General features: G+C 35.3%; 2 protein-coding genes across 4 annotated transcripts in view; one reads left to right on the forward strand and one right to left on the reverse strand.

Moving 5' to 3' along the window:
* Nucleotides 1-22,233, reverse strand: part of SUPT3H (SPT3 homolog, SAGA and STAGA complex component) — a 278,497-nt gene that overhangs the window by 213,168 nt on the left and 43,096 nt on the right. The window lies entirely within an intron of this gene.
* Nucleotides 20,394-22,233, forward strand: part of RUNX2 (RUNX family transcription factor 2) — a 222,619-nt gene continuing 220,779 nt past the window's right edge. The window contains exon 1 of the mRNA XM_074895496.1: nucleotides 20,394-20,451. Within this exon, the coding sequence (XP_074751597.1) occupies nucleotides 20,394-20,451 (58 nt within the window). The remainder of the gene's footprint in view (nucleotides 20,452-22,233) is intronic.

Consider the following 22,233-nt stretch of genomic DNA (forward strand, 5'->3'; position numbering starts at 1 on the left):
CTGTGGGTGAAGCATGAAGTTTCTGAGGGGCACCAAATTTCCACATCTGAGTCAGCCTATGCTTCCTTCAAAGGCAGTGGAGAAAAACGTGTTATGATTCATCTGGCTGATTTTAGACACTTATTTTCAAGTGAACCACTAACTAAAATTGCTTATTTTTCTCTGCTGGAGAGTTGAAGAAAGTTTATGCTTACTCTCTCAGGTGCATATGCTGACAGTGCAGATGTGAAGCTAATGAAAAGAATCCCTCTTGCAACAACTATTTAGCCATAAATCAACAGGAAGAGAAGACTCGTGCCTGGTTAGTATGAGAAATCAATAGAAAAGCTACTTAAGAGTCACAACAGAAGTTTCTGCCATCAGTGACAGGTTTCCCACGGAGGGCCATGCACTTCAACTAGACCCATCCTCTCTCCAGGGGATGCTGTAATAAGGACTAGCAAGGTTCAGATGTACACTTTCCTGGGACCTAAAGGCAGTCAAAGAAGTCCTCACCAACAGACCCAAAAGGTATTAGAACTAGAACTGCCCCAGAATTTTTAAAACTATGCAACCCTAGGGGATTTGGAGGAGAAAACACGAAATCTTTCTCTTCATCCACTGGAAAGATTGTCCTCAATCCTCAAGGAGCTCAGTCCTGCTCTTACAGAGAAGATGTTTCTGTTGGAACCCACAACCAAATCTGTTAATCCGTGGATATTTTAAATCACTGAAAACAGAATACGACTTCAAAACAAATCTCTGATTTGTCGATATCAATCTGAAACAATTGAGATTGTTTATCTGTATGGTGGGTAAAATACTGAATCATTCAATCAACGTGAGATGTAAGTGCCATAAGTCAACAGGAAAAGGGTCACTGAACAATTCCTTCTGTTCATGCAGAAACTTTTGATGATACCATCAAAACCATGAGATACTGTATCGTCACATATAACCTGTATGTCATGGCCCTGATAAAAAAAAGGAAGACTTCATGGAGCCAATTCACTCTCTCTGCTGAGTTCCAAATAACAGAAATGCCCACTTCCTTCTAGAATTACACACTAATTGAAAGAAATTATATTCCCACAGAATGTAGTTATATTGTATTAGTCATTTGGAGCTGATGCTGAGGACAAGTTAGCAAGACAGAAAGATAAGCAAAGGGCAGCCTTAGAGAAGACTAAATGGGACACTCTTAAAACTTACAGTGACCTGCCTTACAAGTGTAATATCCACCAAAAGTAAGTACAGTTGCTATTTTAAAAAGGGAAGATGAACTCACCAATCTCTCAGTATCCCTCTCCAGCACTGCTTTTAGTGTTAAGAAACAAGGCTTATGCACAACTGCACCATCCAGCCATCTACCACCCCCATCCCTCTTAATTTTGTCAGATTTTGCTGAAAAGGGCCAGTGAGCAAAGGGGTAATAGTGATGCAGAAGTTTTCTTTACGTAGAAGTCTATTTTTATAAAAGAGCCTTAAATCAGCAGTGATGCAGTTCCCTTGCCAAATCAAAGCAGTAAAGACTAGAGCTAGAGCTTCTGGACAAGAGAAAAGTAGGACTCAAATACCAAAAAAAAAAGTTCATTGAGTAATTTGTTCAATGGTTTTATAACTGAATGCTTATATGGACAACAATTATCCATTAGTACTCATACATGTCTTGGATCCTGAGGAGCTAGTATTCAAACATGCTTTGAAAGAAATACAAACCTCATGATCTGAGGTTTAAAATTTTACAATGAGACCTTCTTGAAAAGCTGATCATCCCATACATCTGCTGCAAAGTTTCTTTTATCCTTCCCTAAAATATGTCATGATGGCCGGAATACATAATACCTCACGTTAAAATTGAACTAAAGAATTCCAAAATTCCTGTTATATATAATTTATTAAATACACCTGCATTTGAGAAATTCAGATCACTGATGCTTGGGTGGGTTTTTTTCGCTCCATATGAGCAGACTATTGCACAGCTGTCCTCTTTCAGAATTCATTAAGTAACCAATTCTGGCCACTGCTATAGGCAACATGCTGAAATACATGAAAAAGAGACTCAATATGGGTTTGTTATAACAAGCTATAAATGCCTCCCGATTAAACACTTCGTTTACTCTTCAACAAAGCTATTCTCTTGCTACTTCTGACCAAAAAAAAAAAACAAAACAAAACACCCCATATCTATATTTGCAGGATACTTATTTGAAACTAGTCATGATACCACACATATCCCCATATTATGCTATTTGATTTGCTCAACCCATATTCCAAGTTTTTCCAGAGAACAGCAAGTACATCTGGGTACAGTGTTGTTAATTTTATATGCTTTCAAAATAGTCACTCTCCTACAACAATTAAGCAAATTAAAAAATGTAATGGTATTTAACAAAATCAAAATGAATTTGCTACTTGAGAGGGTTGTATTTGGGAGTGGTTGACTGGGTTCTTTTATTAGTCTTATACTATTACCAGTAATGTCAGACATTTAAAAGGTCCATAAAGTCTATGCGTTGAAATAAATGTGGGTTTTTTTCCTTTTGAACAAGAAAAAGAGAGTAATTTCACCTCAAATGTCCTCCTCAGCTACACTGAAATGCTAGCCCACTGTTGCTGAATATACAACTAAGCATGCATGTACACTGCATAGGCCATTCCCCAAAAGGTTGTCATAAAATGAAAATTTCATCTTGGCATCCAGCCCTGCAAAGTAATTTCTCAAAGTTGAAAAAAATACATTTGACAATTGCTGAGCTGAATTTTCAGTGGCACTTAGGGAAAAAAAAAAAAAAAAAAAAAAAAATCAATGGATTACCTTAAAAAGTTTTTTGGGGTGGGAGGGTTTGCAGGCAGGAGGGGAAGAAAGAAGTCTACAGTTAAGCATGTGTTACTACAGATACTCCATTTTAAATCCAAAAAAATATAGATAGGAAAAGCAGCTCAATTACTTTAATTATCACACTGATAGAGGCATAGGCTTTTAAATAATCACATGGCAATGCAGAAATCGTCAGGCCACAAAACTGCTACCTCACAAAAGTCTTTAATGGATGAGAAAGAGGAAGAGGAAGTTAGAAACTTTTACCTACTACCTCTGGAAATAATCAGGATTCAGGGAAAACAGAACTGAGTTTTATGCAACCATTAAAGAACCGCTTACAATATGTGTGGTCCCTCTGTAATCCAAAAACATGGCATCAACGCTTTTGAATAGAGTTCTGAATATACTTCGGATGTGATTAGATACATTTGCACCAATCAATCTTTCAAAAGGAAGTTTTGATTTACTAGTCCACTGTGTTGAAATGTTTGAAAAATAAAACATTAAGTGTTTGAATATAATCATCATAAATCTGTGACGATATAAGGATAAATCAGTCCAGATGGCAGCGTGATAACATTTTGTGTTTCTAATCTATAAAAAGATGTATAAAGTTCACCCTCAGGCATATATAAAAGCGCGCTTGAAATCCAGGATGATAAATGCTGGATTCAAAACTAAAATTTAAAAAAAAAAATCCTCAAGTGTTTAATAACAGATACACACATTACGGTTTCAGTATAGTTTGCCTGTCAATTATATTAAGAGTTATTATAAACTGTCATCGACAATGTTGTATTTTGAACCTTTACTAGAGCTTTTTTATTGTTAAGCACACCTTAAGGCTTCATTTTGTCATACCAAAGAATAAAATGGAACCAAATTTATGCCCAAAGGGTTTCATCAAAACACACTTTTAGGAAATAAAGTAGGATAATAGTAAATACACATGTGAATCTCTCCCAAGAGTCAATCATTTTAGATAAATTAATAGAATTTTAGTAATCTTAATACCATGGGTATTCACACAGCTTTCAATGGGGCTATTTCCTTCAGAAAAGGACTAGAATATTAAGGTACAGATTATTAAAACCAGCATTTTTCAGCTTTTTTAAGCAGTATTCCCTTTCCTATTTGAAGCCTCATTTTATGATACAGCTATTGAGGGTAGTCATATAGATTTCAACAAGCCAATTCGTCCAGAGCAACAAGGTAAAAATCATTAAGATGATCAACAACTGGAGCACAAAATATCATCATTCAAAGAACCAGGCTTAGAAGTGTTCACAAAATAATGGGGCTGGGAGGCTGTGGTGGTGGTTGTGTAAATATGAAAAACCTCAGATTGACTACCCTGATAAAACAAAAATGAAAAATACCTTACGGTTTTAACAATTCACAGCAAAATATTAATGTTTAGATGACAAATCAAATTAATACTACTGAGATACGCTTTTGAAAATGCTTCTACAGAAGTACAGCCTACTTATGTGCATAAGCAATTAAAGTTCTGAAGTTTTTGCATCCTGATTTTACACCGGTTATTCATTTATACACTAACACCAAATCTTTGAAGATTTGGTGACTTTTTTTCCCCCATAGTAATACACTGTTACACAGTATGTAGCACTATAATCTAGATACTGTTATCAGTCTACCCATACACAAAACCTTCAGAACAGGGAACTACACAGAGATCAAGTACTCTCTATAAAGGCCAGTACTGAATTCTTAGGGAAAGCCCCTACTTGGTTTTCTCTCCCACAGACTTAAAGTTTAGCCTAAGGTTATGACTAGACAACTGTGGTTTATAGCTATAGATAAACTTCACCTCCACGATCTTCTCTTATTCCTTTTTAAGCTACTATATTTTTTGGCTTCTACAGTACCTTGTGGCAAAGAATTTATGCATTCAACAATTTAATTACGCGCTGTTAAAAAAATACTTCCTTGTGTTCATTTTAAGCCTGCCATCTGATAATTTAATTAGGTGCCCCTAGTTTTTGTTATGAAAAAGGGAAATAATTGTTCCCATTCACTTTCTCCACATTGCTCATAATTCTAGATTTCTATCACATTCCCCTCCCAGTTGTCTCTTCCCAAGCTTTAGCACCCTGCCAATTTAATTTCTCCTTGTACAGAATTCATTCAATTATTTTCTAATTCTAGAATATTGCTTTGATAATAGGGTAAGCACAACAACAGAACTACTAGTGGCCCTCTTTTCCACATACACTCTTAATTCCAAATCTAATCAATTTTTGACAACTACTAAGCTACAACTGTTAAGCTGTGAGAGCAATCCATCATGAATCTCACATCTCTCTTTCTATGAAAATATACAGCATAGACTTCATGGCACATGACTTCGGGTTTATCAACAATGGATTTCACCTATTTTAGCATCTAGTCAGTCCTGTGAAATCCTCGAGTGGCTTTACACAATCAGCATTTGATTTCAGCACTCTTGCCATTAGCAAGCTTTCTCGCTTCACCAAGACCCTTGGAAGATCTCACAAGTAACTTTGCTCTAGTGTGAAAATAAACTACTTGTACCCGTAACTTCTCATCTTTTATTTAGCTGCTATCTTATAAAAGGATCTCTTCTTTATATCCCACAATATTTTGTAAAGCTACCGAGACACCGAGGCTATTAAAAAGCCACTAAAAAATTTACTAAAAAGATTAAAACTAGTGAGGTTCCACCAAACTCCATGTCAATGTTGCAATTAATTACCTCCTAGCAGTAAGACAGAATGTGAAAACATGCAGTTTTGCAGTGCCTTTTTAGACACAATGTTCAAAATAAATTTAAAATAATTTTGTGTGGAAACAATGTGCAGTCTTGACATTTAATTGATAATCACTGATTTTAGACATTCATTCATTCTGCCAAGAAATCTTATTTTTAATCAATATAGTCATTAAATAAATCCTTCTTTTGTGCTACATGTGGAACAAGCAATAATAAACTACATTGAATACTGTTTGAATAAATGAAGTAGCAATACTTGAAAATAATAAACATTTCTGCTCTTCACATTTTTTTATTCAAAGCACACAAAAAGGAGCCACATACCATGAATACAGGATAAAAAAAAAGAGTAATCAGCTCTCACATGACGACTGAATTTTGTGTCAAGCTATGAATGATCTAAATTGAAGTTACATAAACAGAAAACTAATGCCACTGGCAAACAGCCCCGTTCTGTAACATTCTATTTGAGAATCACTGGTTAAAGAAAAAGAGACGCTGAGCTTTGACAAAGAATGATATGGGAGATGACATCAACTTCTTTCGGCAAATGAGCTCAGCGTGCCAGCTAGCTGACAAATTAGCTTCTAAAAACCACTAACAGTAGCTTACAAAGTCACAGCTGTTATCCTGTTTTGAACAACAAAATGTTGATCTCAGTTGAAATGTCTAATTTTACAGAAGATTTGTAAGTGCCCTGATTTTTCTTTTTTCTTTTTTTTTTTTTTTTTTTTTGTTAAAAACAAAGCAGTAAGTTATACTGAGAAAAGCACAAGGGACAATGACTGTACTCTGATGACTCCATGGTGATGTTTAATAGACAGGATTAAGTATAACACTTGTTTATGCTCTGCATCCTCAAATTTAAAAAAAATCCCTAGAGTTACAGTCTGAGTACCAACATAAATCTTCAAATATGCAAGTAACATAGTCACTAGCACTTTCTTTAGTTAACACAGGCAGTTCCTAGGACGTTAACTTTGGTAGCAGAAAAAAAAATTCAACAGAAAACTTGTAGGAGATTCCATTAAGGCAGTTACATCAACTGAAAGATGCTAATACTCTACTAAACAATTATTCTACAATGCTGACTGGGGGATGAAGTAAAACAAAAAAATCGTAGTATTAGCACTTAAATAGCTGAAGTAGTATAAATTGTCACTTTAATGGGAAAGTATCCGGCAGTCTTCTCTTTCTCAGTTAGAGGAGATTAAAAACTCTATTAAACACCACGAACTCAGTCTTAATGTTGGTACTCCTATGACTCTCAACACCTCCATCTGAACATCCCTCAGATGACATAATTTTATTTTTTTTTAAGTTTAAAAAAAAAAAACAAAAAACAAAAAACTATCATTCCAATTTTACAGGTGACAAACTGATGGACTGAACAATCTACCTTTTTACCTTCAAAGAAAAGTCTGTGGTTCAGCCTCACAGCTAAACTCACCTCTCAAGCACAAGACTACAGCCCTTTGCCATTACAGCATTATCTTTGCTTTTTTTACAACTCTTTTACCTCCATAAAATTGCAATAACTTCAGCATAATCACTCCTAAATGAAAGGAATAATCAAGCCAAGGCAGATGCATGTGAACTTCAAGTGACTAGCCCAAAGACAACAAAAAACCACTGGTCAAAGCTTGGACTGAAACTTCTAAGATCCTATGTTTAGACACCTAATAAATCTTTATTTAATATTTGCTATATAATGCCTGTTTCTATCAACACATTTTCATTTTTTTTAATCTTTAACTAAAGTAGAGATAATATAATAATGAACTAAGTAAGACTGCAGGCATGTTAAGAGCTGAACACAACCACATATTTTCAACAGCAAGTCTAGTACTTATTTTGGAACAGGTACTACCAATTCCCAAAATTCAGACCCAGAATCAGTCTGTCTTACATACTCGTAAAACAGAAATTAACTTCTTTGCCTCCTAAACAAGAATGAAGGAGGATAGAAGAAGCTGACGATATCTGAAAATACATACCACAGCAAATTCAATTAACAAATACCCTGTTTGTTACCAAGGTGAAAGGCAGCAATAGAGAAGAGGGAAGAAATGCTTTTCTCCTTATTTTCTTGGTTCTCTGTTTCAATAGAAATCTGAGAATTCTGCAAAATAAGAATTACGCTGTACAGGCTTCTATCCAGCCATCAAAAGAAATGCAAAAAAGAAAAAAGGTATATATAGTGTTTTAAAGATCTTTCCACAGCCTCACAGAAAGAGCGGCTTTGCTATTTATAGAATTCTTTATCCTCAATACTTCATCCCCTCCCCACCCTAATGCCCCAGATGAGTAACCTGCAAATCAAAAAAAATTACATCAGAGTCCCTAAGAGGTATTTTAAAGTCTCTACTTCTCAATAAACCAAACACTTTTGAGTTTGATAACCAGGCATCTCAAAGTAAGACTGGGGTAAAATGAATCCATGCCTCTTGACAGTAAATCAGTGTCCTAAAATGAAGTATCTTTTTGGTTCTTGATTTGCATACAGCTCAGTTCAAACACAGCTCCTGTGCATGAAATATGTCAAATGATCGTCAACTGGTCACTGTAGCATGAAAGCTGACAAAATAATCAAAGCCTTAATTTTTTTTTAAGCAAGATACAAACTGCTGAAACGGAAACATCATCTCAGGACCCAACAGCTGACCTCACCTTGCCCTGTTTCTCACTGAAGTGGACCACAGGGAACACTCATCTCCCACCTGTAAACCACCTGCAAGTTATCCAACAACCTACACAGCCAATATATCAGGAGTTTAGGCCACATGAAGATTATCATATTCAAATGAACGAGACTTGTGGCCTCAATCTATTGCTTCCAGTATTATGATGAAACCACTTGAAATGTCTCCATGAAGCTACCCACTGGAACCTATAAAAAGTTGCATACGTTCTTGATGATAAAAGTGGACATGTTGAGTTCCAAATTGTTAATTTTGTTTGGAAAACACATACAACTAAGCTCATCTATGTAGAAGAATAAAGAAACATCATACTAGATCAGAACACTCCATTAAACCATGACCTCCTTCAGGAAGTGATCAGTAGTTATCCATTCCTTGTTTAAACCATAGTATTTGATTTGTAGGAGTTCATACAGCCATCACTGAAAAAAAAATGAGCTGTTTAAACTTACAAGATGTATAGATGAAGTTAAGCATTTTCACAAAAAGTAAACCACAGCTGTGTACTACAGAGTGACTGAGAAGTTTGGGGTTTAATTTGTCTTCTATTTTTTAAATTTGATTCTCTCTGTACTATATATTTGATATAGAGAATAACATATTTCTCCCAAGAGTACTGGGAAGAAAAAGAATAACTAATATTTGTTAAGTACTCTCAGTGTGACGTGCCACAAAAGAGCACATGAAAGTTAGTAATTCTTCTTCATAGTAGAGTTTAGTGTGCAGGAAGATGGCAGACAGCCATATAATGAGCAATGAGTGATAAAAAGAAAATCACTGAATAACCAACTCTGAAGTGTGCAGTATTCGTTCCATGCAAAGAATGAGTCAGGAGTTCTAAGGACAAAAAAAAAAAAAAAAAAAGTGATCAATTAGCACTATTATAATGTACTGCATACAATGTGGCTGTACTAAGGATCACTGGAAACGTTAATTCTAGCATTTCTGTGCTAGTTTTATCAACTTATTTTTTCAGTGTAGAGTTTAGCTAAACTTACATTTTTAACAGAGGAACACAGATCTAAGGGGAAAAATAAAAAATAAAAAAAAAAAATTAAAACCACACAAAAAGAACCCCTTTATCAGTTTGGAATAGCTCTACTTGCAAGTTCTTCTGATTTCACCTCTAAATTAATAGGCAATCTTGTAGAAAATCTTTACTATTTTGGATTTATGACAGATATGCAACCAATCTAGGAATAGTTACTAGTGAGAGCTGAAAAGAAAACCAGTCAAAGAATTAGTGTTCTGTAAAATTCATTAATTGTAAAAAAGTATCTGAGAATAACAGTCTCATGTAATGAATGTCTGAACTCTTTCAGTTTATTTCAGTTATTCAAAAGGAAAAATAAGTTTGAGTTACTGTAGCTCCAATACACAGATAAAACTATTTTCTACCCACATCAGAAATTGAGGATTGAATTGCATTCAGTTATGAATTGGATTTGTTCTTCAATTAAAAGAGAAGAAAAATAAATCATACTGAAGCTAAATGACAAACCAAATGCTATTCCATTGTAATTTTGTCCAAAATACAAGTAAATTTGTTATTTCTTCAACTCTTTGATCATTATGTTTAGCTTGTAAAAATGCCACTTACTACTGCAAATACTCCCATTTCTGAACAGACTGGTATCATTTTTCCTGAAACTGAAATATAAACATTCTACTGCAGAGCTGCTTCAAACCCACACTGGGCAAAGCTGGACTTAAAAAGCAAGAAAACATTTAGATTTCCATAAAAAATAAAAATAATAAAAAAACACTTTGAAGAAAAGACAACAAGTTTTACAGAATAAGCAGGATAAAGATGGCAAAGTAAAACTGCATATTCTGCCTTATTCCCAAATCCCAAACAGTTACCAAAGTTTCTGTTTTAAAGTAAGAAAAGATCTCCACCTATACGCACTCAAAGGCACAGAATGTGAAAGATAAAGGTTAGCCCATTTTACACTTTACAGAGAACACATTTATTTCTGAGGGCTCCAACCTTAAAGTCAATGCCATGAGACTGAACACTGGCTCACGAAAAGCCACACTTCCTTTAGCGCTGGGGTTTCTGGCAAAGCAGCAAACTGCCCAAGGCACTGACTGATCTTACAAAATGGTTTGTTAAGATCAATCTGCACATCCCCACAGGTTCCCCAAATAGAATCACAGAATCATCTAGATTGGAAAAGACCTTAAAGATCCTCCAGTCCAACCATGAAACTCACACTGACAGTTCCCAACTCCACCGGATCCCTCAGCACTGGGTCAACCCGGCTCTTCAACCCCTCCAGGGATGGGGACTCCACCACCTCCCTGGGCAGCCCATTCCAACGCCCAACAACCCCTTCTGGAAAGAAATGCTTCCTAATAGCCAGTCTAAACCTTCCCTGGTGCAACTTGAGGCCATTCCCTCTTGTCCTATCACTTGTTACTTGGTTCAAGAGATTCATCCCCAGCTCTCTGCACCCTCCTGTCAGGGAGCTGTAGAGGGCCATGAGGTCTCCCCTCAGCCTCCTCTTCTCCAGACTGAACCCCCCCAGTTCCCTCAGCCTCTCCCCAGCAGACCTGTGCTCCAGACCCTGCCCCAGCTCCGTTGCCCTTCTCTGGACACGCTCGAGTCATTCAGTGGCCTTTTTGGGGTGAGGGGCCCAAAACTGAACACAGCCACTGAAGTGCAGCCTCACCAGTGCCGAGTACGGGATAAGATCCCTTCCCTGTTCCTGCTGGCCACGCTAGTGCTGACACAAGCCAAATACAAATACATGAACAAGCCTGGCTACAAGGACCTGCTCTGGCAGTATTATTACAGAGCATGAAATCCAAAGGAGATGAATGTCACAGAGGATGTAACTCTTATAACTGACCTCATCTAATGGATTTTGGTACAAAGTAATCATTATAGGAATTAATTTATAATCTAGATCCCACACCCCTAAAATACATCTTTCTTTAAAATACCAAACTTATAAAGTACAAAGCAATTTTATTATTCCACAAAAATATTTAACCAATCAACATACTCTTCGATATACAGGTACATGAGAGATTTGTCTGATTCTTGAACTAATTTTTAGAGTGATAACCTTGAGTTCAAAGTCTTTCCAGGCCCACAACAACTAAAAAACACCACTCCAGAAGCAGAATGCTCTCAAAAAGGAATTTAGAAAATACTAGAGAACAGTATTTTTCAGCCTACTGAAAAATAGAGTACATGGCTGAATTTTCCAACAAAACTGGGTTGTAAGTGTTCCTCTTCCAGCATACTCCTACTGCAATCACTAACAAGGAATTTGGCTGTACAGTTCCAAAAGCGATTCGGGTACTAAATGCCCATTCATTGCTATGGCCTGTCCTTGTACATGTTGTAATCAGCTGGTAATAGCCAATAGTCTCTAGGCTGTCCACCATCTTTTTTTAATGCCAAAGTGCAGAATTTCATCCTGCTTAACACCTTTGACCCCTCACAGTATATACAGCCAAGCAGCAGACCCAGCATCTACATTTTCTCTTGAAATGAAAACACAACAATTAATTTTGATTAAAGGCTGAGTCTTCAAGATAAAAGCAGCCTGTTTACCCAACTGTCAATACTCCTCAGAGCTAATTGGTGTAGGTGCTTACTAGACACTTCCCTCATGGAGCTAACAGTGTATGTAGTAGTGTATCTTCTTAAACGAATGATTATCCATCTAAACAGAACAGAAATAAATGGTTAAAGTAAAAAATATTTAAGTATTCAAAACCAAGTAACACATATACTGTCATGTACACAGAAAATTTCCTCAAAGCTTGTATTAAGTATCATAGAAGTTATAGGTCTCAATTCTGGCAACCAAACCACAGAATCTCTCTGAAAAACCAGCCCTGCTTCCTCACTTTTGGGGTTAGAAGGTCAGAGAAGGAGGAGGTATGAGTAGAAGGAATGGCTGTAATTAATTTTGGTATTTGTTTCTTCATTCCCACCATTCAGTTATTAAGCAGTTTTATTCAGATCATAACAAAAAAATATCTTAAAAAGAACTGATAGGGGCTTATCTGAACATCGGTGAAGGGACTGTCTATAAATACTGCCTCCTTTCTCCTCCAGATGTGAAAAATCAACCAACTCTCCAGCACAGAACACATCACGCATTAGAAATCGAATACAGACATATCCTATACTCTTCCCAAGTTTAATTCTCTTCTGTTATTCCTTAGGCATACCTACATGGGCCATTTTAAGTGCTGCACAGAGACAACCCTATTCACTCCAAATGAGCTCAACACCACACTGAACATAGCTAGGCTGCTACCAGTACCTAAATGGGTTATTTCAAACAAACCGGGTTTCACATTGCCTGGGAGATTGAAAGGCAATTTTCTCCTATTTATGGTGTCACGATGAAAATGGCTGCATGTTTTTGATCTTCATCCTGTTTCAGTGCCTTCATTTTTCCTCACCTTCAGTATTCCTTCTCTACAAAATGGGAGCCATACTGTTAAAGAAACTCACTAAAACCCAAGATTTTAACGCCTCTCCTTCCAATTTTATTCCTTCTATTCCCCTCTCATCCTCTTTTCAACTCTCTTTCTCATGAATGATCTTCAGATCTCTTCTCCAACAAAAAAACCACAATACATTTTTAATTACAAGGCAAAGCTTAGACTGTTGACAAGTTGTGGAAACATAGATCCAGGTACTAAATACTTATTTTAAAAAAAAAAAAAAAAAAAAAGAAAAAGGACATGGAGATGTAAATGGGAGAGAGGGTGAATCTACCTCATTTTACTATCTTTTTTCTAAATAATCATGTTTACAGGACTGAGGTTCTCAAATTTATGTAAACAACTTAGAGTACAGAAATATTTCCACTTGCATTCATGCATAAGGAAACGTTACAGGGTTTTTGTTTGGTTGGTTGTTTTTTTTCTTTTTTAAATGCAGAGGCAACTGGGATAATCAGGCATCATGCTCAAGTTCAAGCAGATAACAAGACCAGCCAATTGCACACAAATAACTAAGACTCTTCATACTAGAATATGAGGAGAAAGTTAATAATAAAATTAAAACTAACTGTTTTCCCTTCTCCATGAAGTTCTTTAAATCACTCATTTTTATTACAGTTCATTATATGGGGTTTTTCCCCTCCCTCATTTTCATACTTTTCTTAAATGGCTAGCTGCATATATTTAATCGTATACTCCTCAGGGCAGTGACTATTCCCTTAATTGTCTGCAAAGTCCACAGCTATAAACAATACTACTATGCAACGTTAAGTAATAAAAAATGAGTAATGTTTTGTTGAGAAACAGTCATGCATTAATTATACAAGATAATCTGGAAAATACAGAAATAGGGGGAAAAAAATGTTGTTATAAATCCATAACTTTAAAGCATCACTACCCAATGAATGGCTCATGATATTCCATTTCAGTATTATATTTAATTTCTCTTGGTGTATTTAAAAAACATCTGTTCTGAAAGTTGCCGAATGGGTATTGTTTACTCAAATTCTACAGGGTGCAACCCCCTTCTATACTGTCAGTTAAACATACAATATTTAACATACAAATTATGGAGCCAACTGTTGAAGCAAGCACTTAAGAGTGCTAAGAATGTTCTACACATTAAAACACACATGAAAAATACTGTCCAGGAGTTATAATATAAATCAAATACAGATTTTAAATTCAGTGTTTAATAGCTATGCGATTTTTAAAAAAACATTTTGTTTTCATTACTTACTGAACTAATTTCATGTCTTAAATCTACATTGCTGCAGACTTATACAAGCACAGAAGCTACTGAAACTGGTATAATTTTAAAACCAGAAGCAAATTTTTATTGCTGAACTATGCCACTGAAAATGGGGTTTAATATGAAAACACTGACACCAAATCTGAAGAGTGCAAATACTCTGCTTTAATATTTTTTAAAATCTGTAATCTTGACTGAGGCTTGAAAGTAGCAAGTCTGTATTTTTCCAGTGTAAATGTTGTGCAAAAGCTTTACAAACATAGATCTAAATCTGCAATTGCCATTACTAAAATAAATGAAAAATCTATAAGCAGCAATGAAACTGGCATGCAAATAAAAGAACTGTCAAGACATATATTGCCTAAAAATAAGCTTACAATAACTATTTTAAAGACTGTGTGTGGTCTTACCCATATATTTTGGCAAGATGCACTTTCTCCAACCACAGCTAGATTCATCCAAAAGCAGTGGCACTGGAGAGTCTCTGTCTCACCTGTCAAACTTGAAGAACGTTGTTCAGCAGACCACCATGAGTCCATGGATAGGATCCACAGCACTACAGCAGCTGTTCTTGATAAGTGTTCTCTAACTATAGAGGCATATGCTTCAAAAATGTTCTGTAAGAGGATCACCCTTAATATATGTGCATTTGAAAGCAAACAGAAACAAAAACATATCTAGAACGAGACTTTCAGAACATTTATGGCAGAGCAGCACCAGTGAATTCATGAGTATCTCTGTCCAATATTTGGGAATAATCACAGAAGATTCAAGTCTATTAAGTTTACCTTAGAATTGAACTAAAGTTATTTACCTCCCTCAAATCATTAAACTGTTCAAATTGGAGGCAATCAAATAAAACAGCTAGAACCCTTAAATCCTCCTATAATCTAGGAAGATGAACTTTCCTCTTCTCAGTTCCTTTCCCACATATGACATGGAAAATATTTTCACACAAACCTACAAACAGATTAAGTGGGAAGGAGAGGTAAAAGGCTGCTTGGCTACAGTAAAGGTAAGATTCAGTGAAAATGGGTTGAAGCAAGAAAAGCTGCCAGTTTTAAAACTACATGAGAGCATATTTTGACAACCAGAAAAATCTAAGAAGAGAGTTTATCTGAATTCTGTCTATATAAAATAACTTCAACTGTTATTAAAAAGCATATAATCATTAATTTCCAGAGTGATATGAATATTTTCTAAAAATAGGTCACTGCTTTTAACTACTGAGATCTGCTCTGGTTTAACTACTGGTAGCATTGTATCTTAGAAGCAAGAAAGGCTCTGGAGAGATTACTTTCACTTTTCCCTAGATATATTTAGTGTACTAACTAGCATAGTTAGGATATTATTTTTCTTTGGTTTTGTCAGTAGCATGTTTGAAATAAATTTTATTAAGTGGTAGTGTATGTAACATTGCATTGTGGGTAGCAGTTTCCTGCCTTAACCTAGCCACATCCTCAGCTGTTATATGAGACAAGTTTCCCATATTTTCTGCAAGTTGACTTAAAAAAAAAAAAAAAAAAAAAAAAAAAAGACAGGAGAAAATAATTAGAAGGTTGGGATGATCTTAAACACCATATATTGACTGTTTAAGAATGTGTAAGGGCTTTTTGCTCAATTACTGTACAGTCTACAAACTGTGTATTTGAGAAACACAAGAAAAGTAACACTTGTCAGAAAAAAAATGTCTGAGCAGCAAGACTAATCAAGATGAGACACATCTGACCATTAAGATGTAGCCCCTTATTCAAAGCCTGATCAGGGGTTCGATTACTTCACTGGAGAGTATCTTCTCTATTCTGTGAAGTGAGAGACCTGGCAACTCAAGATGAATAAAAATAATTTGTTACTACTTGCTATTATATGATGTACTCACCGGCTAACAGAAGATGAACATCCTTTTAATTTAAATAACTGTTCCGTTTAAGGCTTAATTTGATCTTCAGCAAACTGATTTCACTGTACAGGAAACAAACGTGTTTACTCTAGAAATGTAACAGCGTTTTTTCCCTCTGTGTAAGCTTAGTGGTCCCAGGCACTGTCTACTTCAAGCCATATCTTATTTAGAAAAAGGTTATAAGGCAGAGAACAGAAAGTCATCATGAAAGGGCAGCAGTAAAACTCAGATGTTTGAAGCTACTCCTTGCAGACACCAATAAGTAGCATTTTAAAATGGACTGCTAAAATAAACTTACTGTTACTTTTTTTTTTTTTTTTAATTAACACGCAGTTTTAGCTTTTGCTTTAACAGATTAGTATATATGTAATATCAGCATATTTGAAGATGTTGCAGAGATCTTGGAAATTAGAAGTCTACAAGATTACTCAAGTCTAGCAAGAAAAGTTCCATAAAATGTGCAAATACTTTAAATTAAATGGTATGTTAAATATATTAGCTAAGAACCATCAGAAAACAGTACTATCCCTCTAAAAAGTATAACTACTTCTAAGTTATGAAAAACAGAGTCAGAGAGGTTTTCTTCCATAAAAAAAAAAGAAAAGGATGCTCTAGTGGAAAACAGATACATAAATAGCACCTACAATTAATACCTGCATCTGAGGAAACTGCATTAGGACTTTCCATATTATAAAAATCAGCATCTTGTTATACCATATACTGTAAAACTTCCAAGTGCAATTTAACAAGTTTGTCACCATACTGCTTTAAGCAGAATATTTCTCTCTATCCAGTTGTAGCATAGAAACAAACATTTAAGTACAAATAAACTTTCAGCAGGGTATCATACTGTTTATATACTGTATGAACTTTGAGTGACATAAGGCAAAATGTTTGGAAATAAAGCATGACTTAAAAGTTTCGAAACACATTTCAAGAAAGTGAAAGATGTAATTATCTTTTAGTGTTGCATTACAACTGACTTTAAGTAAGATTTCATTTGTCGTCAAAGATCAAGCTCATAGTTTACCAGAGAAATTCCTTAGCATAATACTTCCTTTGTAAGTGTAATTGTGACTTAAAGCATCCCCTATGGAACATGGAAGTTAACTTTGATTTTTGCAAATCTACCCTTTGAAACAAAAAAACCTGTCAAACGTAAACCTGCTCACAAGACACTAGTTTATACAGTGGATTTTCAGGATTCACACATCTGCTTCAGTAGAAGTGCAAACTATACTGAAAGAAGCCGTTAATTTCAGAGGTATTAGGGTCTGCATAAAGTTTAGCTTTATAATGTCTCTATACGAAGAAAATAGCATTTTTTTCAGCAACAGTTTCTGTCAACTGCATCTACATTACTCAGTTCCACTATCTGCTTTTCTGCTTTTAATGGATTTTGCCTTACTAGATGAAGATTTCACTTTAGTGTTATTGATCTTGACAGCACAGGTGAAATAGCATGTACGGTAACAAAAAAGAAAACCACCACACTTATAAAAGTATCACATCAAAACACAGTAACACAGTTAGAGAACAACTTTATGTACACAAGTAACAGCATTAAAATGCCATTCCAGAGAAAGCCTGAGCACAGTGTTTCAATGCAATAAATCTTAAAATTCAGACTTCTGTAGGAAGTTTGATATTCCAGTACTAAATATGTGACTAAGAATAGATTCTGGAGTTTTAAAAGTCAAACAACTGTGTTCATATGAATGAAAACAAGTATTTAAGATCAAGACATAAGTTATCTATTATATAAAAATACCGAATCTACCTACCATCAAATAGAAGCTGATAAAAATCTTCAGTGCATAACTGTAGTTGAAGAAACATTGTGTTTACAATTAAGAACTCCACAGTTAGAGGCAGCAACCTCCAAAAGCTTTTGCTGCATCAAAAGTTGATTAAAACTGTAACATACACAAACATATTTTGTTTATATGAAAACATTACCATTCTTTCCATCATTTTTATAACCTTAGCTTTTTTCTATTGATTTTCTCAACCATACTGTGAAAAGTATTAAGAAATAAAAGCAATCCATCATTAGAATTAAATATCACTCTCATTTTCATAGAAGATGGGTGATTTGCAGAATACGCTTTTAATTTTAAGGTACAATTCTATAAATTTGGCAGTATCCAATAACTTTCGAAGTACTGAATTAGGAACACCATCTACATTACAATAAATATTACAATAGTAGTTTTTATGAACAAATTTTTAGGTGCTTTGATAATTATATACTAAAAATTAAAACACAATCTATAATTTCTACAGAAGTCTCCTTTTCCCATTTTCTCTCTATCCCCACAAAACAGAGGAACCTGCTTTCCACCCACACCTCCAGCTATTCATCTCACATCATTCCTGGCCAATTTCTTACTGGGAAAGCAGGACAAAGAGAAAAATAAAAACGGAGGGATGGCAGCTTCAAAGAGATGTGTTTTATTTTACAGATATAAGCTGAACAATATCTAGAAGATGTTTTACACAATGCTTCTGGTCCCAAAACTATATATGACCAAAAAAAAGAAAAAAAAAATTTAAATCACTCAGCTAAAACTAAAAAATACAGTGCATCTGTGATACAATCAGGCTAATAAGAAAAGTTCTAGACGTAATGTCCAAAGAGGCAAAAAATAAGATACTTTCTCAAAGATGTTTCCAATTTTGTTCAGAATCTGAGTGAGCAAATCAAGACTACTAATACACACTGTCTGTGCACATTATTCCTTACTACACACAGCATTTTGCAATTTATTTCAAAGCCACTATTATAAACAAAAAAATACTGCTTTTGTTAACCCACTCCGTACTGGTACAGTAAAGGCTTATATTACACAATCAAAGTCAAAGTTACAATATGTTAAGTATATAAAAAGTATTATACACACATGCACACATATGATATTAAGTATTTAAACCTTACATATGCATCAAATTTATGTTTCATTTTAAAACTAAGTGTTAACATTAACTGGTGAGTAAAGTTATTTATAGTCTCCCAAAAAGTCTAAGACTTCTATTTCTCTTATATACTGAAACTATAATCAGCAATTAATATAAGCACCATCAAAACCTCCCAACTCTCACAGTTGATTGTTATGCAACATCTACATTAAATCTCAGCAATACTAGCACCACTTCGACTGAAGTACACAACTAGTTATGATATCCAAATGACATTTTTTTCCCCCAATATAAAAGAAACATAATTTCCCTTAATTTGCATTACATAAAACTGCCAAGTATTTTTGAAGGCATGTAAAGTAAGGCAGACATGATTTAAGATTTGCAAAGGAATCCCCAGACTAACACGTCTGTGACAGCCAATTACAGTAAAAAACACAACCCCAACAAGCAGTCTGCTACTAGACCTTAGGAAAGGTAAAGTTTCTTACAATGAGTTACAGATTCACAAGTATAGGAAGACAAGGAGAAAAAGTAAAACAGAAGGAATCCAGCCACCCAGCAAATATGAAGCAGACCCAAGATCGTGATACAATCCAAAGATGTAAATTATTGTAAATCATCACTGTTGTTCAGAATTTCACACAGCCACTTGTGCCAATTTTGCTCACTTTTCCACAGACACAATAATGAAGTAGGGAGAGGGAAGGGGAGGAGGGGGGGGGTGGGGGTGGGGGGGGAAGGGGGGGGGGTGGAAAAAAAACAAAAAAAAAAAAAAAAAGGAGGGGGAAAGAAGAGTGGGGGGAACCTGAACTGAGAGTACAAATAAAGTTCTGCTGTCCATATGCTTTAACTGTACAGAAGTTTGGGCTCTTACAGCATTTTGTACTCTCTCCAAATCCTCATGAGTCACAAAAATTAAAAAGCTATATCCTTCTGGATGCCAGGAAGGGCCTTACCACGGGCCTTTTGTCAAAATACTAGAGAAAAAAAAAAAAAAAAAAGAAAAAAAAAAGAAAAGGGGGGGAAAAAAAAAAGGGAGAGAAAGAAAAAGCCACAGTGTAGGCAGTCCTACTTGGAGTCCTCTGATGTCACAGCCACATGACTCGCTCGCTCCAGTAACAGTGCTTGCAAAAAAAAGGAGTTTTAAAGCTTTTGCTTTTTTGGATTGTGTGAATGCTTCATTCGCCTCACAAACAACCACAGAACCACAAGTGCGGTGCAAACTTTCTCCAGGAGGACAGCAAAGAAGTCTCTGGTTTTTAAATGGTTAATCTCCGCAGGTCACTACCAGCCACTGAGACCAACAGAGTCAGTAAGTGCTCTCTAACCACAGTCTATGCAGTAATAGTAGGTCCTTCAAATATTTGCTCATTCTCTTTTTTTTTTGTTTTGTTTCCTTGCTTTTCACATGTTACCAGAGCTACACAATTTTTTGACAGAGAAAAAACCAACTATAGAGTCTATGCAATCCAGGAACACTGTAAAATTAAAACAAGGTTTGGCTATGGTTTGTGTTTTCAGTTTGAGGATCCAAGAAGTATTTACACCAGAAGGTGAAAGCTCTGCGTGAAGCGAGAGGGACTATGGCATCAAACAGCCTGTTCAGTTCAGTGACACCATGTCAGCAGAACTTCTTTTGGGGTAAGTACTGCAATATTTGAGCTTCTGTTCTCCATTGTCGGGAGTTTTCTTACTGTTAACAATGCTGGTTATAGTTATCTAAGCAAAAGCTTGCTGAATGGGATGCTAGGGTGTTAAAATAGCTACCTGGTTTGTGGGGGGGGAAAAAGCCACCTTAAATAACTTCTGCAGATTTATGAATATGTTAAGCTGACAAACTGAGCAAAATTAAGTCAGTGGCTTAGTCCTTAGTGTTTGACAGCAGGTGTGCTCAGCTGTCACCTGGGTCAAGGTGTAGCTACACAGATTTGGAAGAGTTTGATGGGCTCTAGTACAACGTTTAGTATTATCTTAAGGAAAAATATAAAGTATTTAGTCAGTTAACCAACAGCAGCACAGAATATTTTACTAAGAACTCTGGTGTAAAGCATAACACTCAGATGTAGCCACCATGACTGGTTAATGAAAGATAGTGCAAGAGGCTTAAATTACAGGATTTAAGACTGCTTATTCTCTAAACCTGATGAAAATTAGTAGCATGCAGCACATCCTACCCATAATTGCCTTATCACTGTTTCAGACATCTTATTTTTATGCACATGCATCAGATGAAGTTATCAGTGTAAATCTGCAGTCCTCTAGTCTTTTGTTGCCCTCCTTTCACAGCAAAGCATGTTTGATAATATATTCATTTGTAAAAGCAAATTCTTCTCATTACGCTTCTTATGAACAAGGCAAAATATTCATGCATAAAAATATTAAGATATGAAATAAATAATACATGATTTAACATGCTGATGAATTTAAGCTTTAATTGAAAGTGGGATTTAAAAAGCTCTGTAGAAGAGCACTGCCAAATATTTACTTCAATATTGCGAACTGTAAACACAGATTCCTTTAAGAAATCATATATGTATACTGAGGTAATTATTTATATACACTGCATACATACATGCCCATAAAATTCATAAATATGCTGTAAAATTGCACCTCTATCATTGCTTACTTTGAAAATCTTCTTCTTCTCAGATACAGTCTTAAAATCAATACAGAGCACCTCACTCACAAAATATTACATAAAACTGAATATGACTTTAAGAGATTTATCTGCAAGTAAAATAAAGTTATATTTTAAAGTATGTTGGAAAATACTGTATTCTAGTCATCCTTGACAAGTAGTAAGAAATATACACAAAATTTTTTTCAAACCATCTTTTACTGAGACAGATCAGGAAAACTAAGTAAAAATTATGAAAAAATCAAGAAAAAAAGTTCTGCAAACTTACAAGATTTTCTTAATGGTGTCCATCATGTTGAAACTATGTTGGGACCGCAGCTAAACCTTTTTTTTTTTTTCCTTCCCTGCCCCCCTTCTAAGAAAAACAACAATGCTAGAATCATTTTCAGAATATACATCCTGATTAAGCTTGTATTGTAATGAACTGATGACTGGAGTTCCTTTTACCCCTCCTACTTCACACGCTTTGAGTGGTTCCCAGTTAAGCACATGAATAAGCTGTAAGACCGTGTGTAGGAAAAGAAATGAAGAATAGCTTCTTCCAGGACAGAGACCAATTTAACTTATGCTCTATAGATACCAGAAGAGATAACACAACCTGTGGCTGGTTATGTAGCTATAATACACTGAACACTGAGCTGAAATGCTAACGCAAAACTGGTAAGCAGCTCTTCTACTGAAACTGCTGTCTTAATGAAGCACAGCAGAAGCATAGCCAGACCACATTATCCCAGTGTTTACAACAGGAAATACAGTTTACATGTATAGGGACTTTCTTTTGCTTT

Source organism: Athene noctua, chromosome 1, assembly GCF_965140245.1.
Source record: "Athene noctua chromosome 1, bAthNoc1.hap1.1, whole genome shotgun sequence".
Classification (NCBI taxonomy): domain Eukaryota; kingdom Metazoa; phylum Chordata; class Aves; order Strigiformes; family Strigidae; genus Athene; species Athene noctua.